The sequence below is a fragment of the Cricetulus griseus genome (genome assembly GCF_003668045.3).
Source record: "Cricetulus griseus strain 17A/GY chromosome 1 unlocalized genomic scaffold, alternate assembly CriGri-PICRH-1.0 chr1_1, whole genome shotgun sequence".
NCBI lineage: Eukaryota > Metazoa > Chordata > Mammalia > Rodentia > Cricetidae > Cricetulus > Cricetulus griseus.
In genome coordinates, this window is record NW_023276807.1 from 187,170,980 (window position 1) to 187,192,183 (window position 21,204).

At 37.2% G+C, this 21,204-nt stretch overlaps 1 protein-coding gene across 3 annotated transcripts in view; it reads right to left on the reverse strand.

Moving 5' to 3' along the window:
- Nucleotides 1-21,204, reverse strand: part of Parg (poly(ADP-ribose) glycohydrolase) — a 102,681-nt gene that overhangs the window by 45,161 nt on the left and 36,316 nt on the right. For all 3 annotated transcript variants that reach the window (XM_027389496.2, XM_027389495.2, XM_027389497.2), the window contains exons 8-9: nt 10,839-10,931; nt 6,985-7,142 (exon numbers count right to left, since the gene is read on the reverse strand). In XM_027389496.2, the coding sequence (XP_027245297.1) occupies nt 6,985-7,142; nt 10,839-10,931 (251 nt within the window). The remainder of the gene's footprint in view (nt 1-6,984; nt 7,143-10,838; nt 10,932-21,204) is intronic.

Here is a 21,204-nt window from a genome sequence, read left to right on the forward strand (position 1 = left end):
CTAAGAAGAGGCAGCGGGTGAGACAGTGAGAAGACATGGTCTATAACACATGCGGAACTCTCACCTCACACTGAATCACTAGCATCTTGATCTGAAACATCTAGGCCCCCAAACTGTCAAAAAATAAACTCTATCATTGAGCTAGCAAGCCATTTTTGATAGCAGTCTGAGTTAATGCAGACCCTTTGCTTGATAACAAAACCCAAGCCTTCTTTGTGCTATAGAGTGTCCAGCAACCTCCATTTGCACTGTTTTGATTCTGTTTTCTTTGTAATGGCATGGCATTGTTATTGTTAACATGTAATGCAATTTATCCAGAGGAAAGAAATGCAGGGCTTTAGACGCATATGACCTGGGTAAGTAGTTTATTATAAGATTTCACACAAAAGCACACTTTTGGGCATAAGACATAGCTTTCCAAAGGCATTTAAAAAGCAGGCAAAGATTCAGTGACTATAAATAATGAAGATTTTCTGCCCCTAGTCATATATTCTGCCTTTAAATCCAGAAAGCCTTCAAGTAAAAGTCTTCTTTAGTAAGTGGTGAAATGGGTACCATTTTTCATGATTAGAAGAACAACCTTATGTAAGAATGTAGAAAAGGGCAAGGTAATTCAAAGAGAATCCTACAACCAAAATGAATTAGAAAATAGAAAGGAAACATAGCAAGAGTTTCTATATAGAAGGATCTGAATTCAGTTAACTCCTGGAGAAACAATGTGTATGACCATCTACTGAAAGGAATGCCAATACTGTACAGTATTTTAGCCTACCATATGTTCTGCTTAAAAAAATAGTTTAACAGTCCTAAGATAAGTTTTACTCATTTCAGGTTTATTGATCTAAAATAGTTAATACAAACATGTTTAAATCTAGTTGGTAGCTTTAAAAGAGTATAAAAATGAAGGTTTCAGCCTAGTCTCTTTTGTAATATGTCAACTAGAACAGAGTCTATTTAAAAAACAAATCACAATGAAAATAAAAAAGTCACATGGCAGTTTAATTAAACATCCTATATCAAGAATATGATTTACTAAATGAATACCTCGACCTCTATGCAAAATCCTTTTCTAAAATTACTACTTAACAGAAGAAAGGAGTATAAATAGAAAACACAACCACCATCTCTGTTTTTTTTTTTTTTTAAAGGGATGAACTGATGTATTATACAATTCAACTAAGGGGGGAAGTTCTTTAATATGACTATTAGAGAAAGAGGAGAAAATGACTATTGCCCTTAATGAGTAATTTCCCCCAAAGGAAAAAGGTCCCATATATAGTGAGCTACTTGTAAAATCACATGAAAGCCCTCATATTTCATAACCATAATCACAAATTATTAACTTTAGGAGCTCCCTGGGATCACAGACTTATTATCCTGGCAATATGGACTTTTCTAGAACATTATATGGCTATTATTATCACTACAAATGAGAGTAACTTTTATTTTACAAATTTAAATCTTAAAGGTACAGAACTGGGCATGGTAGTGTATGCCTACAATCCTGGTACTTGGGATGCTGAGACAGTAAGTTCAGGAGTTCAAGGTCAACCTCAGCTAGTGAGTTCAAGGCTAGCCTTGAACTACTACATTACACTGTCTCAAATGAACCATCCAACCAGCCAGAAAAGCAAAATACTCCCAGATTTCTATAAATCAAGCAGCATCTGAATGTATTGCATTCATTCACTATTCCAAGCCCAATTTCAAATTACTGTGTAACCAAATAAGATTTCTCAGATTCTTTTTATGTAAATATCACTGTCTTTTTAAAAAATTATTTTTATGTATCTGCACATGTGTTATGTGCACAAATGTTATGGTGCATGTGTAGGGGTCAGAGGACAACTTTTGGAAGCCAGTTCTTTACTTTCACTTTAGGGTTTAGGGATAAAATTCAGATAACAGAACTGTGCGACAAGCGCCTTTCTTGCTGAGCAGCCACCAGCCCATCATCCTAGTCATTGCTGTCTTCCTCCTCCTCCTCTTTCGTACACAGCCTTGGCTGGCCTAGTAGACCAGGCTGGTCTCAAATTCAGAGTGCTGGGAGTAAAGGTGTACACCATTATGCCAAGAAAGAACTGTGTGTGTGTGTGTGTGTGTGTGTGTGTGTAAGTACAGTCAGTCAGGAAAAATAGGTTTAAAATCTTTGTAACTATTCCCCAGTTTGGTTCCACTATGCATTACCACCCAAATAAAATGAGGTATTCTATTTTTGTATCATGCAAGAAATAGCAGAATCCACTGGAAACAAACATGAAAAAAATGTTAACATGTGGATGATATACAATCTGAAGACAAATTCTTGGGGATAAAGAGAAAGAAAAACAAAGGGGCTGAGGATGGAGCAGGGAGGGTAGAGTGAGGCTGACAGACATGGGCCTGGGAACAGAGAGAATGTGAGATGGACACAAGAACAGGCAGAAAGACATTCAAAGAGAGAGAAAGAAGGGGCAACTAACAGTTATCATGATTTTAAACTTCCCAACACCTTTTTTAAATGTAGATTTTTCAAAGCCCTGGGTATGTATGTGTGAAGTATATTTTTTATTCAGCAACATGTATACAAATTTATACATAAGCCAGGCCATAATAATCCTTGCCCATGCAGGGAAGACATTTACACATTTAACTACATGATAATTACAGATTATTTTTAGAAAACAATAGAAAAAAGCTAGTCAAGACAACCTTACTTTATTCTAAACAAAACATTTTGCATTGTCAAGGGAAGAAGTCAGTAAAGGGTCAGAGTTATTAATGTGTGTTTTTCCTTCCATACTTATAGAGAAACATGGGTAACTAAAATCTTCCCCTGAGTGGAAATACTGAAAACATTACTGGAATTAGGTTTTACACACACACACACACCCACACCCACACCCACACCCACCCACACACACACACACACACTCTCTTACTTTAAATTAAGAATCAATCCCACTGGTATATAGTAAATCAAGTCCAAGGCACTAAAACCTCCACTTTAAAACAGAAGCAAGTGATAATATGGGATCTAGCCAGAAAGTCGTTCTTGGCTCCTTTGTGAGGCACTCTGCCATATGGCCCCAGCAGCATTTTCAATTCAGGGAAGAGGCAGATGTAAAAGCCTCCTGGGCTGCCCACTGCTGAGACCCACAATTTATCTCTGACCATCTAGTTTCCATGTGATTTCAGAAGCATCAATGCTAATCACATTGGAAGCCTTTATATAAATGTTCAGGCTGAGGAAGGCAAGCAGGGGAAAAGGTCAGAGGTATTTAACATAACTAAGCAGGCCTGGAAGAACACAACAATAAATAAAAGAAGGAAGGCTTATTCAATTTATTGACGTCAGCCTCCCATCACATACTTTTACCATTTTTCTTATTCAATCAAGTAGCTAGCCCTATCTCACTTGAGACTGAATTCTCTCTCTCTCATTGCCAGAATCATAAATAGAAACCAGCGAGCAAGGAAAGAAGAGAGGGTGGGATGGAAGGAGGGAAAATACTACATTATTGGTTTAACAAATGACTTACTGTACTCAATCTTCTAGAAAAGAAAAGTATCAGGTCTGAGCAGAAGCCAGTGCTCAAGTTTCATTTCTATAGATAAGTCATGTGCTCTCCAAAACCTCATTCATATACTTTCCTGACTAGAAACTCCCACAGAGAGAACAACAGTGAGCCATAACAGACACATCAGTGGTTATGAACACCATCATTCTTGTTGTTTGTGTCATTAAAAAATACCAGCTGGGGCTGGAGAGGTGATCAGTGGCTAAGAGCACTGACTGCTCTTCTAGAGGACCTGGGTTCTATTCCTAGTACCCATATGGTAGCTCACAACTATCTGTAATTTCAGTTCTAGGGCACCTGACACCCTCACATCAATGCACATAAAATAAAATGAAAACAACAATGAAACAAACAAACAGAAAAACCACACCACCTCATAAGAGGAGGCAGGTACACATTGCTGAAGAGTACTGTCCTGGCAGATACCTAAAAACTTGATCTATGAATTGAATCTTGAAGGAGGAATAAAAATCATATGGCAAGAAGGGCAGTACAGAAAGTTACAAGTTTTAAAAACAAGACAATTTCTACCTAAGAGTAGAAACAAAGGGTTTAGCCTGCCTGGTCTCTATAACTAGTATAACAGAGTGAGAAATACAGTGGCTGCTTGCTGTTTACTTGGGCTACACAGAAAAAATTTCATATTCAATTCTCTTGCATTGATACCATTATTTTTTTGGTTGCTAATGCTCCCCTTTAGTGCTGACAGTACAGACTGATTATATAACATACTTCTATTCATGTTCTAATGTTTGTGAGCCCTAAATATAATTTGAGAATTATGGTAGCCTAAGAGTATTCTTTTTGTTTTGTTTTTGCTTTTAAAGACAGGCTTTCTGTGTAGCCCTGTAGACCAGGTTGGCCATGAACTCACAGATATACACCTGCCTCTGCCTCCCAGTGCTGGGATTAAAGGTGTGTGCTACCACTACCATCTGGCTGAGTATTCTTATATTTAATTTCATATTTTTTCATTTGTTTTTAAAAAATCCTGTAAATGTACTGAAATGTCTTAATTTTGATTTTTTTAATTAAAAATTCTATCAGCTACTAATCAGCTTTTTTTCTAGAATTTTTCTCATCTCCAGGGAGAGAAGCATTTTGTAGATGTAAAAGACTTAACATAAACCTTTGGAATCAACACTACAGCACTGGAGAGAAATATGAATAAATTTCTGTACTGTCACGTTGAGCTGTCAGAAATGCTGCCCATATAAAATAAGTTGCACAAAAAACCATGAGCAAACCCCCAACCAGATCTCAGTCTCTAATGGAAAGGAATCAAGGACCCTTAGATAATGGCTGGTTCCAGGGCTGGGGAATGGATAATATAAGCCTAGAACAATTTATGACTCCAAAGGGAAGGCTATGCTCAAAAAGATGATGGGAATTTGCCAAAAGTGCTCAAGAGCCTATTTTTAAATAGCCCTGATGATCAAAGAAAAACATAAATAGCAAAAAGAAGGATAGTTGCATTAAATTTTATGATGTATAATGAAGAATATTAGTCCATTGGAATATTAAAAAAATAGAAGTTAAGGATAGGATAGATCTTCCTTACAATAAATTTTCAGTTAATAAACAGAAAATAAAATAGAAAAAATTACAATAGGCAAACACTATCATAATAAATACAGGAAAAATCAACCAGATGTTAAAACTAGTGTGGAAAAATGTTAGATCATTTGCAGTATTTTATGCTTCCTAGGAAAACACAGAAGGTAAGTTCTTTTTCAGTGGTCAAAGCCAGGAGACATTATTTTGGCTAGCTGAACCACCCCTAAGATGAATTATTAAGTCCATTAATATAAAAGGCTGGACTGAGAAGGACACAAGAGCAATTTTGTGATATTTCTGTCCAAAGCCATGGCCTGCACTGTGCCATGGCTCATACATATAATCTTAGCACTAGGGAGACTGAGGAAGGAGAACCACTGAGAATCTGAGGTCAGCCTGCCTTGTCTCAAAAAAAAAAAAAAAAAAAAAAAAAAAAAAAAAAATCAACCAACCAACTAAACAACAACAAAAAAAATCATGACCTCATTCTAATTGTGAAATAACATTAGCCAAGTTCAGATGGAAAACATTTTACAAGATAACTAGTTAATAGTATTAATAGTCTTCAAGGAGGCCAAAGTCATAAAAGGAAGGAAAAATTCTAAGGAACAGGTTGGAGGAATCTAAGCAGACACATGTAATGTAATGCTAGGAATGAGCTGGATTAGAAAATAAAGGGTAACAGAGAAACTGTACAAATTCATAAGGCTGCAGGTCAGTTAAGTGTTAAGCCAGTATTAACTGCCTAGTTGTAACTATTTTTACTATGGTACAAAAGATGTTAAAGCAAAACTACATGAGTTTTGCTACAGGAACTCTTGGGTTCTATTTGTAAAACTTTTGTTTAAGTCTAAAAGTAAGTTTTAAAGAAACAAAAGGTAAATTAAAAGGTTCCATTGTAACATTCTACTTGGAAGATAAAAAGTGACCGAGATGTGAGTTTTGTGCTTCTGTTAAGGCTGTTATCTAGCTGGTGCACTGCCTACAGTTATATACCTCAGAACCAAAGCACATGCAACTACAGATGACATCACACTCATCCTAGTGTGAAGGAGGAGCACAGAAGAGCTTTCTGAAGGTTTGTCCTTTAATAGGGAAGAAATTCATATTCTAGTCAAATTCCATAAAGATATGCTCAAGGAAAAGAAGCAAGAGCTGAAAACTAGGAGTGGGAATAAGTTATATTTATTTGCCAATAAAGTTTATTATAATGTTTTCATTTGGACAGGCAATAGAATACTCATTTGAAAAGTAGCTGAAGTCTAAACGTTTATGATATATTAATTAATTAATAATAATGTATAAATCTGATAATTTGAATATTCCTCTGTTTTCCTTAAAAATTACACTGATAAATTAATGTCACTTTATGCTTGTCAGCCCTCCCACACAGACACAAACACCAGGTTGGCCTTGAACTAACAGAGTTCACTTGCCTCTGACCCCTCTCAAGTGCTAGATTAAAGGCATGTGCCACCATGCCCAGTGACTTTATATTTTTATGTAAGGTCTTTACAAAAAGAGGGCTTTTATTCCCATTTTTAGAATTGCTTCATCATAGGATTATACTATGCAACAAATGTTCCTGTGAATAATCAAACTGAGCCACAGGTGGAACACAAGCACTCACAAGAGGACAGTCTAAGCGCATGGAGAGAACACAGGCACCAAAATAACTGAGATGAAGCCTGGTTGTGATTTATTGGTTCTAGGATTCCGTTCAACCTTTTACTTCTGTGAACTTTAATTATCATGCCTGAAAAATGGTCAAAACATCACCTGAATAAAATGCTTATTAACTCCATGATAAGTCACTCAAAAATACTTGTTTCATTCACCCTTCACAAGGTACTCTCTGAAAACATACCGATTGAAGTTAATGTCTGGGTAACTAGAATACTCCGATTTCATCTTGGCATTCCGTCGGGGGAATGTGCAGAAGAAAGCATTAGCTAAAAGACTGGCAATCTGTTCCTGCGACATTGTGATAGAATGATTCATCTTCTGTTTTAGAAGAGGTATTGGCTGATGGAAGAAACAAAAATACAGATGAGAAAAGCAATAATTAGTTTAGCAATTTTGAAGACAGAGGTACCAAATTGCATTTTCTAAATTAAGGCAGGAATAATTTCAGGCCACTCTTGAGTCCTTAAATCAGCAATACCGTTAAAGTCAAGGGCTGATTATCAGAGGTGATTGGAAAATGTGCTCAATTGACAAGGTGCATATTTCTAATCAATAATGAATGATACTGAAGAGAACACAAAATATTAGTTACTAGGGAAAATCAAGACTGCTTCAGCAAATAAACATTAACCCTTTTAATGAAATTAAAACAAGATGGAATAAAATACAATACTAAGTTTAACTATTATTGTATGTAGGTTATGTAGTCTTACATTAAAAATGGTGGGATGAAGTATTTTTTCTTAGTACCAAATAAAATAATTAATATGATTCAATAAATAAGTCAGTTCCCTCCTATTTAAATCAAACTGCATATTATTAATTTCTTTATGAGAACCAAATCTAACAGTATTTAACAGAACATGTGAAAGCTGCCACACAGAACTAGGTATAACATGTAAGAATAAAGGCATTTTCTTTACACTAAAACACCCCAAGTCTAGGAAGATGCAGGACATTTTCCTTCAGTGTTCTGAATCTAAAATGTCTTTTTGCAGCAACCCAAAAGTATAATACGTAGGACCTGAGCATTGTGTTCAATGTGTTTTGTTATGCTTAAACTGTGGTCTGAAAGACATGCTGGTGAAGCAAAAGCATCTACCAGTTTCCCATGAATTGTTAAGTTTAAAACAATCCCCTTGATGTCTAGAGAACTTTCCTTCTGCTTTTCAGCAGCACCCAGAACCAAGAGTGCTAGTGTCCACACAAATCTCAAGCCAGATGCCTTAAGTGAACCATCCTGATCAAGCAGCACCACCCAGAATACACCCAAGGTAAGGCAGGTGAGACAGCAGGACTACATTTTCCTAGTTAGCACAAAGCACACACCAGTGGGAGAACGACAGTTGGATGGCAATTTTCAATTTAACTACTTCTTCTAAAAAAAATTTAAAGGTAGCAACAGGGGAAAAGAAATCATTTGTATACACCAGCATATAGTTGTCATATCTTATAAGGCAGAGGAACCAGAAAAGTTCACATTGATTTCTACTTGCTCTCCAAAACATTTATTTGCAAGCCAGCTTTGAGGTCAGGCAAGGCAACAGAGTATAAAATGGCGTACAACACACTCTTCACTGGTTCTAACTCTAACTTATTAAGTTATGCAGAAAAATTCAAAAATTAGCAAATATTTTAGGCTTAGTGGACACACAAATATTTCTTACCCCCTGTCAAATAGAATTTAAAAAAAAGAATAAGTAATTTCTGTTTTCTTAGTGAGAAGAAATACATAAAAGCTCACCCTTAGGGAAACAAGAATGCTCAACTAGAAAAAGGCTAAATACTACACAGCAAGGTATTTCAAAAGTTCTACAATTTGATTTTCTTTCCTTCTTTCTTTTTCTTTTTTTTTTTTGGAATCTAAGATTTATCTTTTAGGTTTGGCCTGTAGTGTGTTAATGTGGCAAATCATTAAATATAAGCATATGCAATTTAACTCATCAAAAACATATTTCTACCTCAAATTGAAATGCTAATTTCCTACAACAGAGAATGACTTTTCGGTAAAGAACAAAGCATGGAATTAAGACTTTCTCCACATCAGTATACTAATGAAAGAATGAAGTATTCTAAGCCAGGATAAAAAGCTAGACAGACATTACTTGGCAACTTATAATAACCTACTAATTTAAAAATTTAATATTGAATAATAAATATTTCATGAAATAAAATATGGACAACACTCCTACAGCAAAGGAGGGTATCACCCATGTCTAAAGAGTAGGCACTGTCTTTATCAACCAAACATTGAATTAAAGGAGAATTTAACGAAATGCTTCACATGAAACCCAGAGACACAAGATGATCTCCCTTCCAGGAGAATATCATGGAGTGGAAGAAACAGGCAAAGCCATGAGTCAAAAACAATGTGGGAACTGTGAGCTGAATTCAGTTACAAGTTGATTTAGGTTCACTGGGAAAGCAGGAAGGCTTTGTAGCAGAAGTAGCAAAAGAGAGCTAGGAAATAGGAAGAGCCCCACAAGGAAGGAGAGTAAGGGAAAAGGAGAGACACAGAACACTAGCAAGCACTTGCAAGACAAATAACCAGAGTTGTTTAAAATACATTATCTAGTAACAAACTTTATTTCAGACACAATGCATAGCTGCCCTTAGGCAGCCCTGGAAACACCACAGTAAAATGCTAATGCTACCCAGCATGGCATACTGAAACATTCACTGGTTCTTGACTGAAGAGAACATGGCCCCAAATAGGCATCTGGACATGTTTAGGATATGTGAGGCTGTCCCCAAAGACTGTGCTTATAGTTTTGGGTGTGCAATGAGTGGTATCATCCTATCCACCCAGAAATGGTTCAGCCTAAAATATCCACAGGGTCCTTGTGGAGCAAGTGTTAGCAGAATCCTGGCTAGCATCAAAGTACAAGGGAGCTAGCTCTAGAAATAGAAGACAAAGACCACTGCATAAAAAACAAAACAAACAAACAAACAAACAAAAAACATGAATACAAGTATGAAGAGCAAAATAGCAACCCCCTGCAGAGTTTAAAAGTTCACAAGCTCCTTAATACTCCCCCTTTGAGAAGTGGAGTCTCCAGTGGATGCTCCACATCCATGCACGCACAGGCACACTAATTCAACTCAGTGGTATATAAAAATAAAAGTATATGATGTCAGGAGGGCAGCTGAAAGGAGGCTGTGGGGGAGTGAGGGTAAGTACGATCAAAATACAATGTTCATATTATGAAATTCTCAAAAAAATAATAAAAATTACATTAAAAACAAAACAACTGGAAGACTCTCACTTCTTTCCCTTTGGGTATGGCCTAGACTAAGCAACTAGCTTCTAACAGGGAGAAAGATAGTAAAAGTGACACTTGATAAGATTGGCCCTAAAAGGCATGACAGCTTCCTTGTTCTCTTTTCTGCACTGAGGAAAGCAGCGACCAAGTCCAAAGGACATAATCAGTGTATGGAAAGGCCCACATGAGGCCTCCTGCAAAGGTGTAAGTGAAGCTCCAGTCAAGCCTCTAGACGGCCAGTCCTCGCTGACACCCTGACTGCAACAAGAGAGACTGTAAGCCAAACGTAAGGCAGCAAGCAGCTCTCAAATTCATGGCCAACAGAAACTAAGCTGGCACATGTTTTCGGTTTTAAGTTACTAAATTTTGAGGTTATCTGTTGGGAGCAATATACAATTAATGTATTCCAAAATCATGTAATACAGTAATTTTTCCTTTTAGTTTTAAAAGTTAAGAAAATACCATGAATTCAATTACTTTAGTAATGTATCATTTTGTAGGAAGGTGAGGGAAATGTAGGTAGTATTAAATAATCATAAAAAACACAAACTCACTAGTTTGTTTTAAAATGATGATTTTTAGAAGACATTGTTTAAACAAATGGAGGAAAAGCAGTCTGAATAAACAAACTGCAACAACGGAAGAGGAAGCTCGAAATTGAATGCTGCATCAGTAATGTTCCTTGGCAGTGCCATGTTCTTTAGCAGAACCCCCTTTCCCACCTTAGCCATTTGAGTCCAAGGAAAGCACCAAGGAAGTTACATTTACTAACCTGGGTGCAAATATTCGGCAGACAGAGTGCAATTTTCACCATGTCAGGTAAAATGGACTGATACAAATGTTGAGCCTCTGCTTCTTCAAGTACCTGAAAACCAATGAAATACATTGTGTGAGTAATAGTAGCTAATAGTGACCATGTGTTTATTTTGAGTCCCCACCAACAAACACATAAATCAACAGGCTCACCAATAAATTTACAAATTCATATCCTTCACCTAAATTGTTTCTAAAAATAAAGTATGCCCAAATCAAGTCTCTCTCACATCAACAACATTCACCAATAAATGCAGTATTTGTAAAACGAGCAAGTTGGCTCAGCAGGGAAAGGTTGTTGCTACCAAGACAGAGTTCAAACCCCAGGTCCTGGTTTGAACTGACTCCTACAAGATGTCCTTTGACTTCCATACACACACGCACGCACGCACGCACGCACGCACGCACGCACGCCATATGTATACACAAACAAATAAATACGATGTTTAATGGAATACTTGTAAATAAAAAACAGCACACTCTACCATTGGTTATATCAGCCGAAAAGCTAACACCAAGGGCTGGCTCTCTCAGAAGCCCCAAAGGACCCAGTTAATTTCAACAGTCACTAATATCACGAAATCACCATAAAAGCTACATAATCATTCTGAAGAATACTCTATATGCCAAAACCAATCCACTGACTAATAAACAATAAGGTTCCTTATGACCTTTAATTCTCCCTTGTGGGGCACACTGAGAAAATAAAAACCACATTTCCTGTATCAAACCTTAAAGCACACCAAGATGATGCTTATGGTCCATGTTCATTTAGATTTTAACTCTACAGCAAGTAAACACAAGATGATTATTAATTCTGGGGGAAACAAGTTGCAAAAAATGTAAGTTTTCTGTTCCAAATGGTCCCACTGGACCGGTTTTTCTCCCACCCACTGGTCCCCTCAGTTGCTTATTAAATAAACAATCTGAGGCTTAATATTAATTATAATTGTTTGGCCAATGGCTCAGTCATATTACTAACTAGCTCTCACAATTAAATTAACCCATTTCTGTTATTCTATATTTTACCACGAGGTTCGTGGCTTGTTACCTCACATCTTGATTCCCTGGAGACTACATGGCCTCTCCCTGATTCTGCCTTCTTTTTCTCTGTACCTCTGTTTGGATTTCCTGCCTAGCTACATTCTGCCTGGCCATTGGCCAAAACAGTTTTATTCATCAGCTAATAAGAGCAACACCTATTTGCAGCATACAGAATGACTGACATCCCACATCAATACCTTTAAGCATTTTCCTTCAATAGTCACATTTTATATGCCCTACATCACACTATTAAAACCAGTATATTAATAGTGTTAAAGTGTGCAAGTGGTATTATATGCCATTTGATCACATGAATATACCCGTGTAACCAAAATTAATCAAGACACAGAACTGTTCATTACAAAACAGAACTTCTACTATCCATTTACAATTAAACCCTTATTCTCACTGACCCGAACACTAGCAACTACTAATGTATTTTCCATTTCCATAATTTTATGTCATGCAAATAGACTCATAAAATTTGTGGGCTGTTTTTTGTTTGTTTGGATTTTGTTTTTGTTTTTTTGAGACAGGGTTTCTCTGTGTAGCTCTGGATGTTCTGGAACTAGCTCTGTAGACCAGGCTATTCTCAAATTCAGAGATCTGCCTGCCTCTGCCTCCCAACTGCCTGGTCAGCTTGTGTTCTTTCATGTTGACTTTTCATTAAAAAAACAAAAAACAAAAAAAAACCCAAAAACAAAAAAACAAAAGCCTCAGAGATTCAGTAAGGCTGCTGTAGGTTCACCCTTTCTCGTGACTGTTACTAAGTGCCGTTACGTAACTTAAACACACCATCAAGGAACATTTTTGCTTTCCAGCTTTCAGTGCTATAAGTTGTTATGGTTTGACTGCATCCTCCGAGGGCTTGTGTGCTGGGAGACTGGTCCCCTTGCGGCACTGATGGGAGGTCACAAGCAACCATAAGGCAACTTATCCTACTAGAAGGTCATCGTGAGCACTGTTCTTGGGAGGCCTTAACGTAAGTCTGCTGCGTTCTTAGCTAATTCTCAGAAGAGGGTTGTTATAGATAAGCCCTTTCTTCACCTCTGGCTTCTTGTCTCATTTGTCATATCTCTCTAACTCTCCTTTCCATACTGGCATTTTCATGACAGAGCCTACAGGCCTTGTACCTCCCAAACTGAGGGCGAAACAAGTGTCTTTTCTTTATGAAGTATTATTCATTTCTAATTTTATCTGCTTCCTTTCCCCTTCTTATGGTTACTTTAGGACAGTAGAGAATTTCATTTGTATACCAATAACAAAGAAACCCTTCAGATTGCATCTTTTTAAATAGAAAAATTAAAACAACTATATACAGACCACTCAAATGCATGTTTAGTTTCTATTACATTTTAGTTTTTATTACATTTGCTTCTGTCACATTATCTATCCATTCTTCTGTACATCCAAATATACACTTTTAAATGTATTTTAAGTTACATTTCTGTCCATTCATAAAATATAATTCTTGCAGAATTACAAGGTTTTCAACAAATAACAGGCATGTTTATGGTGATACGTTATGGAACCCCCTACCTTGTTTAACATTTTATACTGGCACTAATTAAACTTTGGGAATTCATTCTCATCTCTGTGTGACATTTTCTCCTACTAGCTTAAAGAGTCCTCCTTACACACACACACACACACACACACACACACACACACACACACACACACACAGTTATTACAGTTTAGAATTATTTTTACTAGTTTTTCTCCCCTGTCCTCAAATGGATAAAACACTGAACATATAAGGATTGTTCTGTGAACATCTCACATCCCCATTACCAAGCACACCACCTAATACTCACTATTTGAAAAAGCTCAATAGTCCAGTCCTTTCTTAGCAAATACAAGGCCATTGATTTGTTCCCCACTAACAGTATGCACAGTAAAACAAAGTTAGCGGAGCTTGGAGTTATTATAGCTCAGTCAGTAAAGTGTATGCTGTGTACTCATAAGGAACTGAGCTGGATCCCCAGCAACCAAGTTTACAAAAAAAAAAAAAAAAAAAAAAAAAAAAAAAAAAAAAAAAAAAAAAAAAAAAAAGCAGCAAAAGCAGTGTGGGAGAGGCAAAGACACAGGTGGATCCCTGGGGTTTGCTAGCCAGCTAGACAAGTCTAGCTAGCAAGACCCAGGTCCCTGTAAGAGACCTGTCACACACACACACACACACACACACAAAAACAGAACAAAAAACAAACAAGCAAAAAACCCCAAACCCAAAGCATCTAGGGTGGATTGCTTATGGAGAAAGGTACCTGAGTTTGACCTCCAGCCTCATGTACACACATGCACATACATATGCACATACATAGAGATACAAAACCAAACAGAAGCCAACACACAGTTGGTGGTAATGAAAGCAAAGTTTGTCCTGAAAGAGCCCTGCAAGGTAGAAAGTACAAGAACACTCAGGAGTTCAAGCTCAAAGATAAAGCAGTTGTCTTACACTCAAAACCTGAGTGGCAGACTTTAAGACTGGAGGCCTGGGGTTTTTCTCCCAGGTCACAATGAAGGGTACTTCAGAGAATGGAGCACTGGCCAAGAAACTGGAAAACTAGTTATAAAGCCAGATGTACATATGTTCTCTAATATAGGAAAATCCTAAATTCTTCCTTTCCTTATCTATAACATTGCCAATCCTATGACTCTGCTTAATAACCAGTTACGAAGGTTTTAATATAATAGTGTTTGATTTATAGCTCCATGCACAAATGCAAAATATATTAGGTAATGGGCCAGTAACTCACAACTGTTCTGAAGGCTCTTCCTCTTCAAAACAAGACAAAAAAAAAAAAAAAAAATCCTATTGACTAGTACAGCAGGAGCTCCTGTATTCATTACCCCTCTTAATCACTAAGATACTCTGAGTCAGGCCCTCATCTACGCCTACCAGGAAAACTACATGATCTAACTGCTGTCCTGCTGCTCAATACCCTTTAGTTTCTGCTCAAGTGCATCCTACTATGTCCCTCCTCTGCCTGAAAGTTTTCAATGGCTTTTATCACCTTTTCAATATAGTGCAAACTCTATGAATTAAGAGATTTAAGTATCTATATAATATTAAATATTAACATTAAATAATTAAGCTTTAGTTGCTTACCTAAATATTAAGATATTTAGCCCATTCTGACCTATATGCTTATCTGGTCTTATTTAGCATATCATAAAAATGATATCCATCCAGATACATATACACCCTACCATGCATTTTGCAGTTCAACTACTCAGTGTTCTACAGCACTTATGTTATACTCCCACACACTGAATTTGTTTCACAACTGCAGTGTCTTTCCTTAACTCCTAAACTTAGGTAATTTTCTTGCTATCTTGTTCAAGTAATATTTTACTTCAAAGTCCATCCAGTTTTCCTTTCTAGTTTTCTCTTGCAATTTTTCTGTGGTTAAAAAAAAAAAATAAGACTCTTAAATTTTTCTGCTTTACACTGTTATTTATGGTCATGCTTTATAGCACTTACTAGAAGTTCCCTTAAGACAAGATTAATCACTGATTCACCATGTCTGGAACAGTGATGTTCATATATAACAGTGTTAATAAAAACACTTTAACAACCATCTATCTCACTTAGCTAGTGTATTTTACAAAGTTCAGCTTCCTTTCCATTGCCTTCCAGAATCTACTGCTTAGCAAAATTACTCTGGCAGGCTCTTACGAGGTGACTGAACTGTATAGGGCTCAGTTTCTATAATCTATCCTAGGCCTACTGGAAATCCACTAGCGTATCACATGTCCCTTAAGGAGCCAACCTCCTATTTCAAAAATTAAAAGAAGTAAGATCTTTCATGTCAACTTATTCTTTAGGCATGTTTTCAGAGTACAGAAAAATTAAACATTAGAGGAAAAAGAAAAATTGTACCATTAAATTATGTAAGAGTAAAAAATCAGCTAGAGAAGGTGAATGTTTCTAACATTTATCTGTGTACAGCTCAGGCTGACACTTTGAAGAGAGGAATGTGACAGCTTACAAGAAAACAAACTCACTCATTCTCCTTAATTTCTGAAGGCTCATGAAAGTCTGACAGGCCAGCCACAGGGTGAGCTCTCATGTGTGTCACCCATCACAATTATGGCTTCAATAACAACATTCTCCAATTTTAACACAGTACAGCTGGTTTTCAGGAAATGCCCAGTCTAATATTTTCATATTTAAGGAGGCATGCTTTACAAATTAGCAGCTAACTAATCTGTAGCTCTAATAAGACTGTCCAAATTTTTTAGTTCATAGCATCAAAAGAGGTATAAAATGAATGCAATGGCAAAGAACAGATGATGCGAAGGGCCAAGTGATTTCAGGGATCTGCAGTAGAGAGAAGCAAATGCTGTCCCCTGAGCCAGCCTGACTCTAAGCTTTCTTTCTCTTTCCTTCCTTCCTTCCTTCCTTCCTTCCTTCCTTCCTTCCTTCCTTCCTTCCTTTCTTTTTTTAGAGTGAGGTATATGGGTTTTCCCTATAACTTGTGAAAGTACCAAGACTCAAATCCAGGAAATACTGATACAAATCATAAGACATTAAAGCATCTGAAATTATATTCTTTAAAGATAAATGAAATATTCTGAGTTTCAATGTATCTGCCTTTTAGCTTTTATTAGATATAATCTACATTTGGCCTTGGATGAATTTGATAGTTATTTGACTGGAGATATAACTCTGCTCAGACACTATTCTTTCTTCCTAGCTGGGGTTTGGGGTGGGGGGAAGAGGGCATGGCAGGTAATGGAATCTTTCTATTTTTAAATGGTAAATTATTTATTTTTGTTAGTAAAATTACATTCATTACTACCATTTGACTTACTATGCAGCTTAGTAGAGTTATTTACTAGACCTGGTGTATGTTAGAAAACACTAAAAACTAGACAAAGAAAGAGGGGTTTGTGCTGGCTAGTTTTACATCAACTTGACACAAGCTAGAGTCATCTTAAATGAGGGAACCTCAGTTGAGAAAATGTCTCTATAAGATCTGGCTCCAGACAAGAAAATCCACAGAATCACTAATCATTTGGGCTCATGAGACCAAACTGAAAATGAGGGAGGGAGCCTGCATGGGACTCTAGGCCCTCTACATATGTTACAACTGTGTAATTTGGTCTTCTTGTGAGACTCTTAACAGTGAGAACAGGGGCAGGTGCTGTGTGACTCTGTTGCTTGCTTTTGGGACCTAACAGATTGCTCATCCAGCCTTAATAGAAGAGGAGGTGCCTAGTCTCACTGCAACTTGATATACCATTGCTGGCTGATATCCATGGGAGAATATCCCACCCGTATCTGAAGAGAAACAGAGGAGGAGGAGAAGTGGATAGGGGGTGGGGATGCATGGGAGAGAACTTTAGCTGAAATGCAAAGACAAAACAAAAAAATAAAAAACAACCAATCCAAAAAAAAAAAAAAAAAGGTCTATTGCCAGGGCATCTTCTTTTTAATTAGTGGTTGATGGGAGAGGGCCCAGTCCACTGTGAGTGGTGCCATCCCTGGGCTAGTGATCATGGGTTCTATCAGAAAGCAGGCTGAGCAAGCCATGAGGAACAAGTCAGTAAGCAGCACCCCTCTATGGCCTCTGCTATCAGTTCCTGCCTCCAGGTTTCTGCCCTAACTCTCTTCAGTGGTAGACAAAGATGTATAAGTGTAACCCAAATAAACCTTTTCCTCCCTGAGTTGTTTTGTTCAGGGTTTTTCATAATAGCAACAGAAGCCCTAACTAAAATAGAATTATATAAAGAGAAGCTTTGCCGAGATCATGAGATCTTGGCAACCTCGATAAAGACAGTAATAAATACAGAAAATTAGCAGCCCAATCATATACAATACATATATCAGCCTTCCCAAAAGGGTTTCAAAAAACACCCCCCTTCACAACCGTTTACTGAATTTTAAAAAATAAAAAGGGCATGAAAGGCCCAACTTAACACACAGTGCAAAAACACAGAAGGGGGTCAAATAAAGTGTCACTTGGACACTGTCATCCCTAGGGAAGGCTGTTTTGCTCTGGGACATAAAAACATAGGCAGTTCTTCCATAGATTTCATTAGAAGGCTGCTACTTATGGCTAAGCTCAAGGAATCTCTTAATTGTATGAATGCTACTCAGTTTCATTCTATACTCCTAGAGGAAACAAAATGCTGACAATATTAGGGATTTTCTTTCCTAGCATCAAGAAGGTTTGTGGTTGAATTATGTCTGCAAGATTCAGCTGACTAACAAGAAGGTTTTGACCATAATCCTTAAAAATCTTTCCAAACACAAAAAGTGAATCAAAGCCTTTGGGCTATGCTAGCAATTCCTTTTATTGACTGTCCAGTTCTTAAGAAAGGGCAGGTGATAAGCATTTCTAGAAGATCTAGTGTCCTCTACATATATGTCAATAAGTTTCAGATCCTCACCAAACAGGTGTTAGTTACTGCTATGTAGTAGAGAATGCTTCAGGTCTGTACTAACTTTATCTTGTCAAGTTTAACCATGTGCTTTTGTAATAGCAGGTAGCCATCACCCTAAAACTTAAATTGTTCTTTTGTGTTCATAGAGTCTTCATCAAACTATTCCAATGTCATCTAATATCCATCTCATGGATTTATGCAGCCTTTCTGGATGGAAATTCAGATGGCTGAGCTTGGACCTTGATGCCACAATGTTTTTTTCTAGCTTTTTGGAATCTAATCATAGTGTCAATGTTGTATAGCTATTCCCCACCAGATGATACATTCCATTTTTGAGGGAAGCTCATTAAATTCAGGAAGTGAACAACTTGACAGTTTCAGCAAGTCCCTGAAACCAACCAGACTGACTAGGTCTCCCTAAACTTGTATAAACAGAAGGGACTGCTCAGAGTATGCTCTTAGATAAGACCAGCTGCCCAGAGTTGACAGACCACCTGTTTGCCTGGAAGAGGCACTTTACCAACCTGTTCAGCTGCCTGTAAGTTGTGTAGTGAACTCCAGGTTTCCAACTTCTGTGAAAGGCCACCCATGCTAAGATGGACTTGTGGTGATGTATCTGTCTTTGAATCACTCCTGTTCCTGGAAGTAACCCCAATTAAACTCTGACTCACCAAGTTGGAATTTGGTGGCATTTTATTTTTGGGTCCCTATCTGGGGTGAGCAGGTAGTTGTTTATACGAATTTCACCAAGAACAGTGTCACACAACATCCTGGCTGCTGTACAATGTGCTCGGCAAGCAACAAGACTTAGACTAACTGCCACTCATACCACCAAATTCTCATCAGCCAAGACAACGAGAGGAAGGAGAAATAAAGGGACAAAGAGTTCCTTCCAGACCTCACAAAAGTCCCATTTACAATGGCTCCTACTCATAGCTGCTTCTAGTGAGTTTCTCACTGGCACTAATTTCGAACTTTAGAAAACCAGCTATCAGAGGCTTAAAATTCTTAAAATTCAAGACTTCTGTGGATAGGACAAATTTCACTATTCCGTACCCTAATTCCAGTTAACAACCAATCTGGGAACATATTTAGTTAGAAAAAAATACCTCCACCCCAGTTCTTGAGAGAATATGGCCCTAATCAAAAAGTCCAACATTTCTAAGACTCAATTCATGAACCATGGAGGTCTTGGTTTTTTTTACTGTATTACTGTATTTACTGTATAATCATTATTTTTCATGTTAATAATACAATGCGTAGTTTCTACTTTTAAGGGTCTTTTTTGCACTCTAAGAAATACTTTGAAGGTACTTTTTAAACTTTTTAATTTACTTTCAAGAGAATTCAATGACAGTTTACCAAATTTATTAAAACAATAAAAATGCTATATGAATCAAGAATTGTACATACACAGAGTGCTTCAGTCTTGATAACAGTATTAATAAACAAAACTACAATATGAATTTCACTTTGATTAAAGCGGAAAGAAAACTAATTCTCAAAAGGCTTGAGGACACCCCCTGGTGGCAGAAGAAAAAAATGTATTAGCAACTAAGACAAACACTATAGAAGTAATATTTCTAATTCATGAAATTCTACTTAGGAACTCGATCATCTCAAGTAATATACAATCGAGAAAAAAATCAACAAACTGTGATGAAAATGCTGAGGAATCTCGAGTGGAAGGATGTGACCCATGGCAACTTTTACCTAAGCAGCATCCTCAGATCAGGATGGCATTAACTACATGGAGTAAGTAATGTTAATAGTCCTGTAACAGCTATTCAAACGCCAAGGAAAACTCAGGGGTAACCTCGCACAGTACTTTCTAATGAAACTGCAGTGATAAAGTGGTCTGTATCAGTTGTCCACCACATGCAGTAATCCAGCATTTGAAATTTGCATTTGAATGTAAATGAGGACTTTTAAATTTTACCTCATTTTAATTAGTTACAGTGGCCAATGGCTACTGTTTGGGCAGCACGGATCTTATTCCACTTGCTAACCAATTTTAAAGAAATAGTCACCAGAGTATCCAGGGATGAATTAGAGGCTCTCAGTCAAATGTGTAGTTATGTATAAACCAAAAAAACTAAATCATAGCTTTGTGCTTAAGTTTTTAAAATTCAATTGTATCAGGCTTAATTTTTGAGTTTGAAAATGCTCAAACAATTTCCTCCTAAAAATAGTTCTGGCTCTATAGCCTACACAAGACGGAAGATGAGAAGACTGGAGTAGTACTTCAATGTTCAAGGAAACCAGATTAAGAGCTTAGGTTCAACCTATCATCTTGGGCATTTATTCTTTTTCTGAATGTTGGGTATTAAAGAAGTAAATATGCCCAAAGTGGGTTTGGCGAGCTCAGGAATCTAAGAAAACAAAGGCTCCTTTCAGTTAAATCCAGTCACAGGTTGCTAATGTGTGCTAGATCATCAAGTTGAGCTTTGTGAAGAATGAACATAAACACTGCCCAGTCTTTTCCTCTAGAAAGATGCTACTTTTAGCATAAAACATGTACTAAACAATCAAAAGGGTTATATCTACTGACTCCCTCTTCTCTACTGGATGCCAATTCAAGGCTTTACACAATTATTCTGAAATGTTTCAGAGATTGTGGCTCAAAGCTCACACTTCCATTGGAGCCATGAATTAGAAAACACCAAGAGGTCCAATCTAGAAGTAGTCAAGCCTCAGGGAAAACACAGACCTTTCATACAGAACATGAGAAACAAAGTACAGCGAGGGACAGACAGTACTGTGAGCACATAGAAGTACATTTAGCAGAGGATAAAAGGACAAGAGACCAAACCTGAGCTGGGCCTTAAGGATGGAAGAAGGGAAACAAACAGCTTGCCAGAGAAACACAATGAAACTTGTAGTCG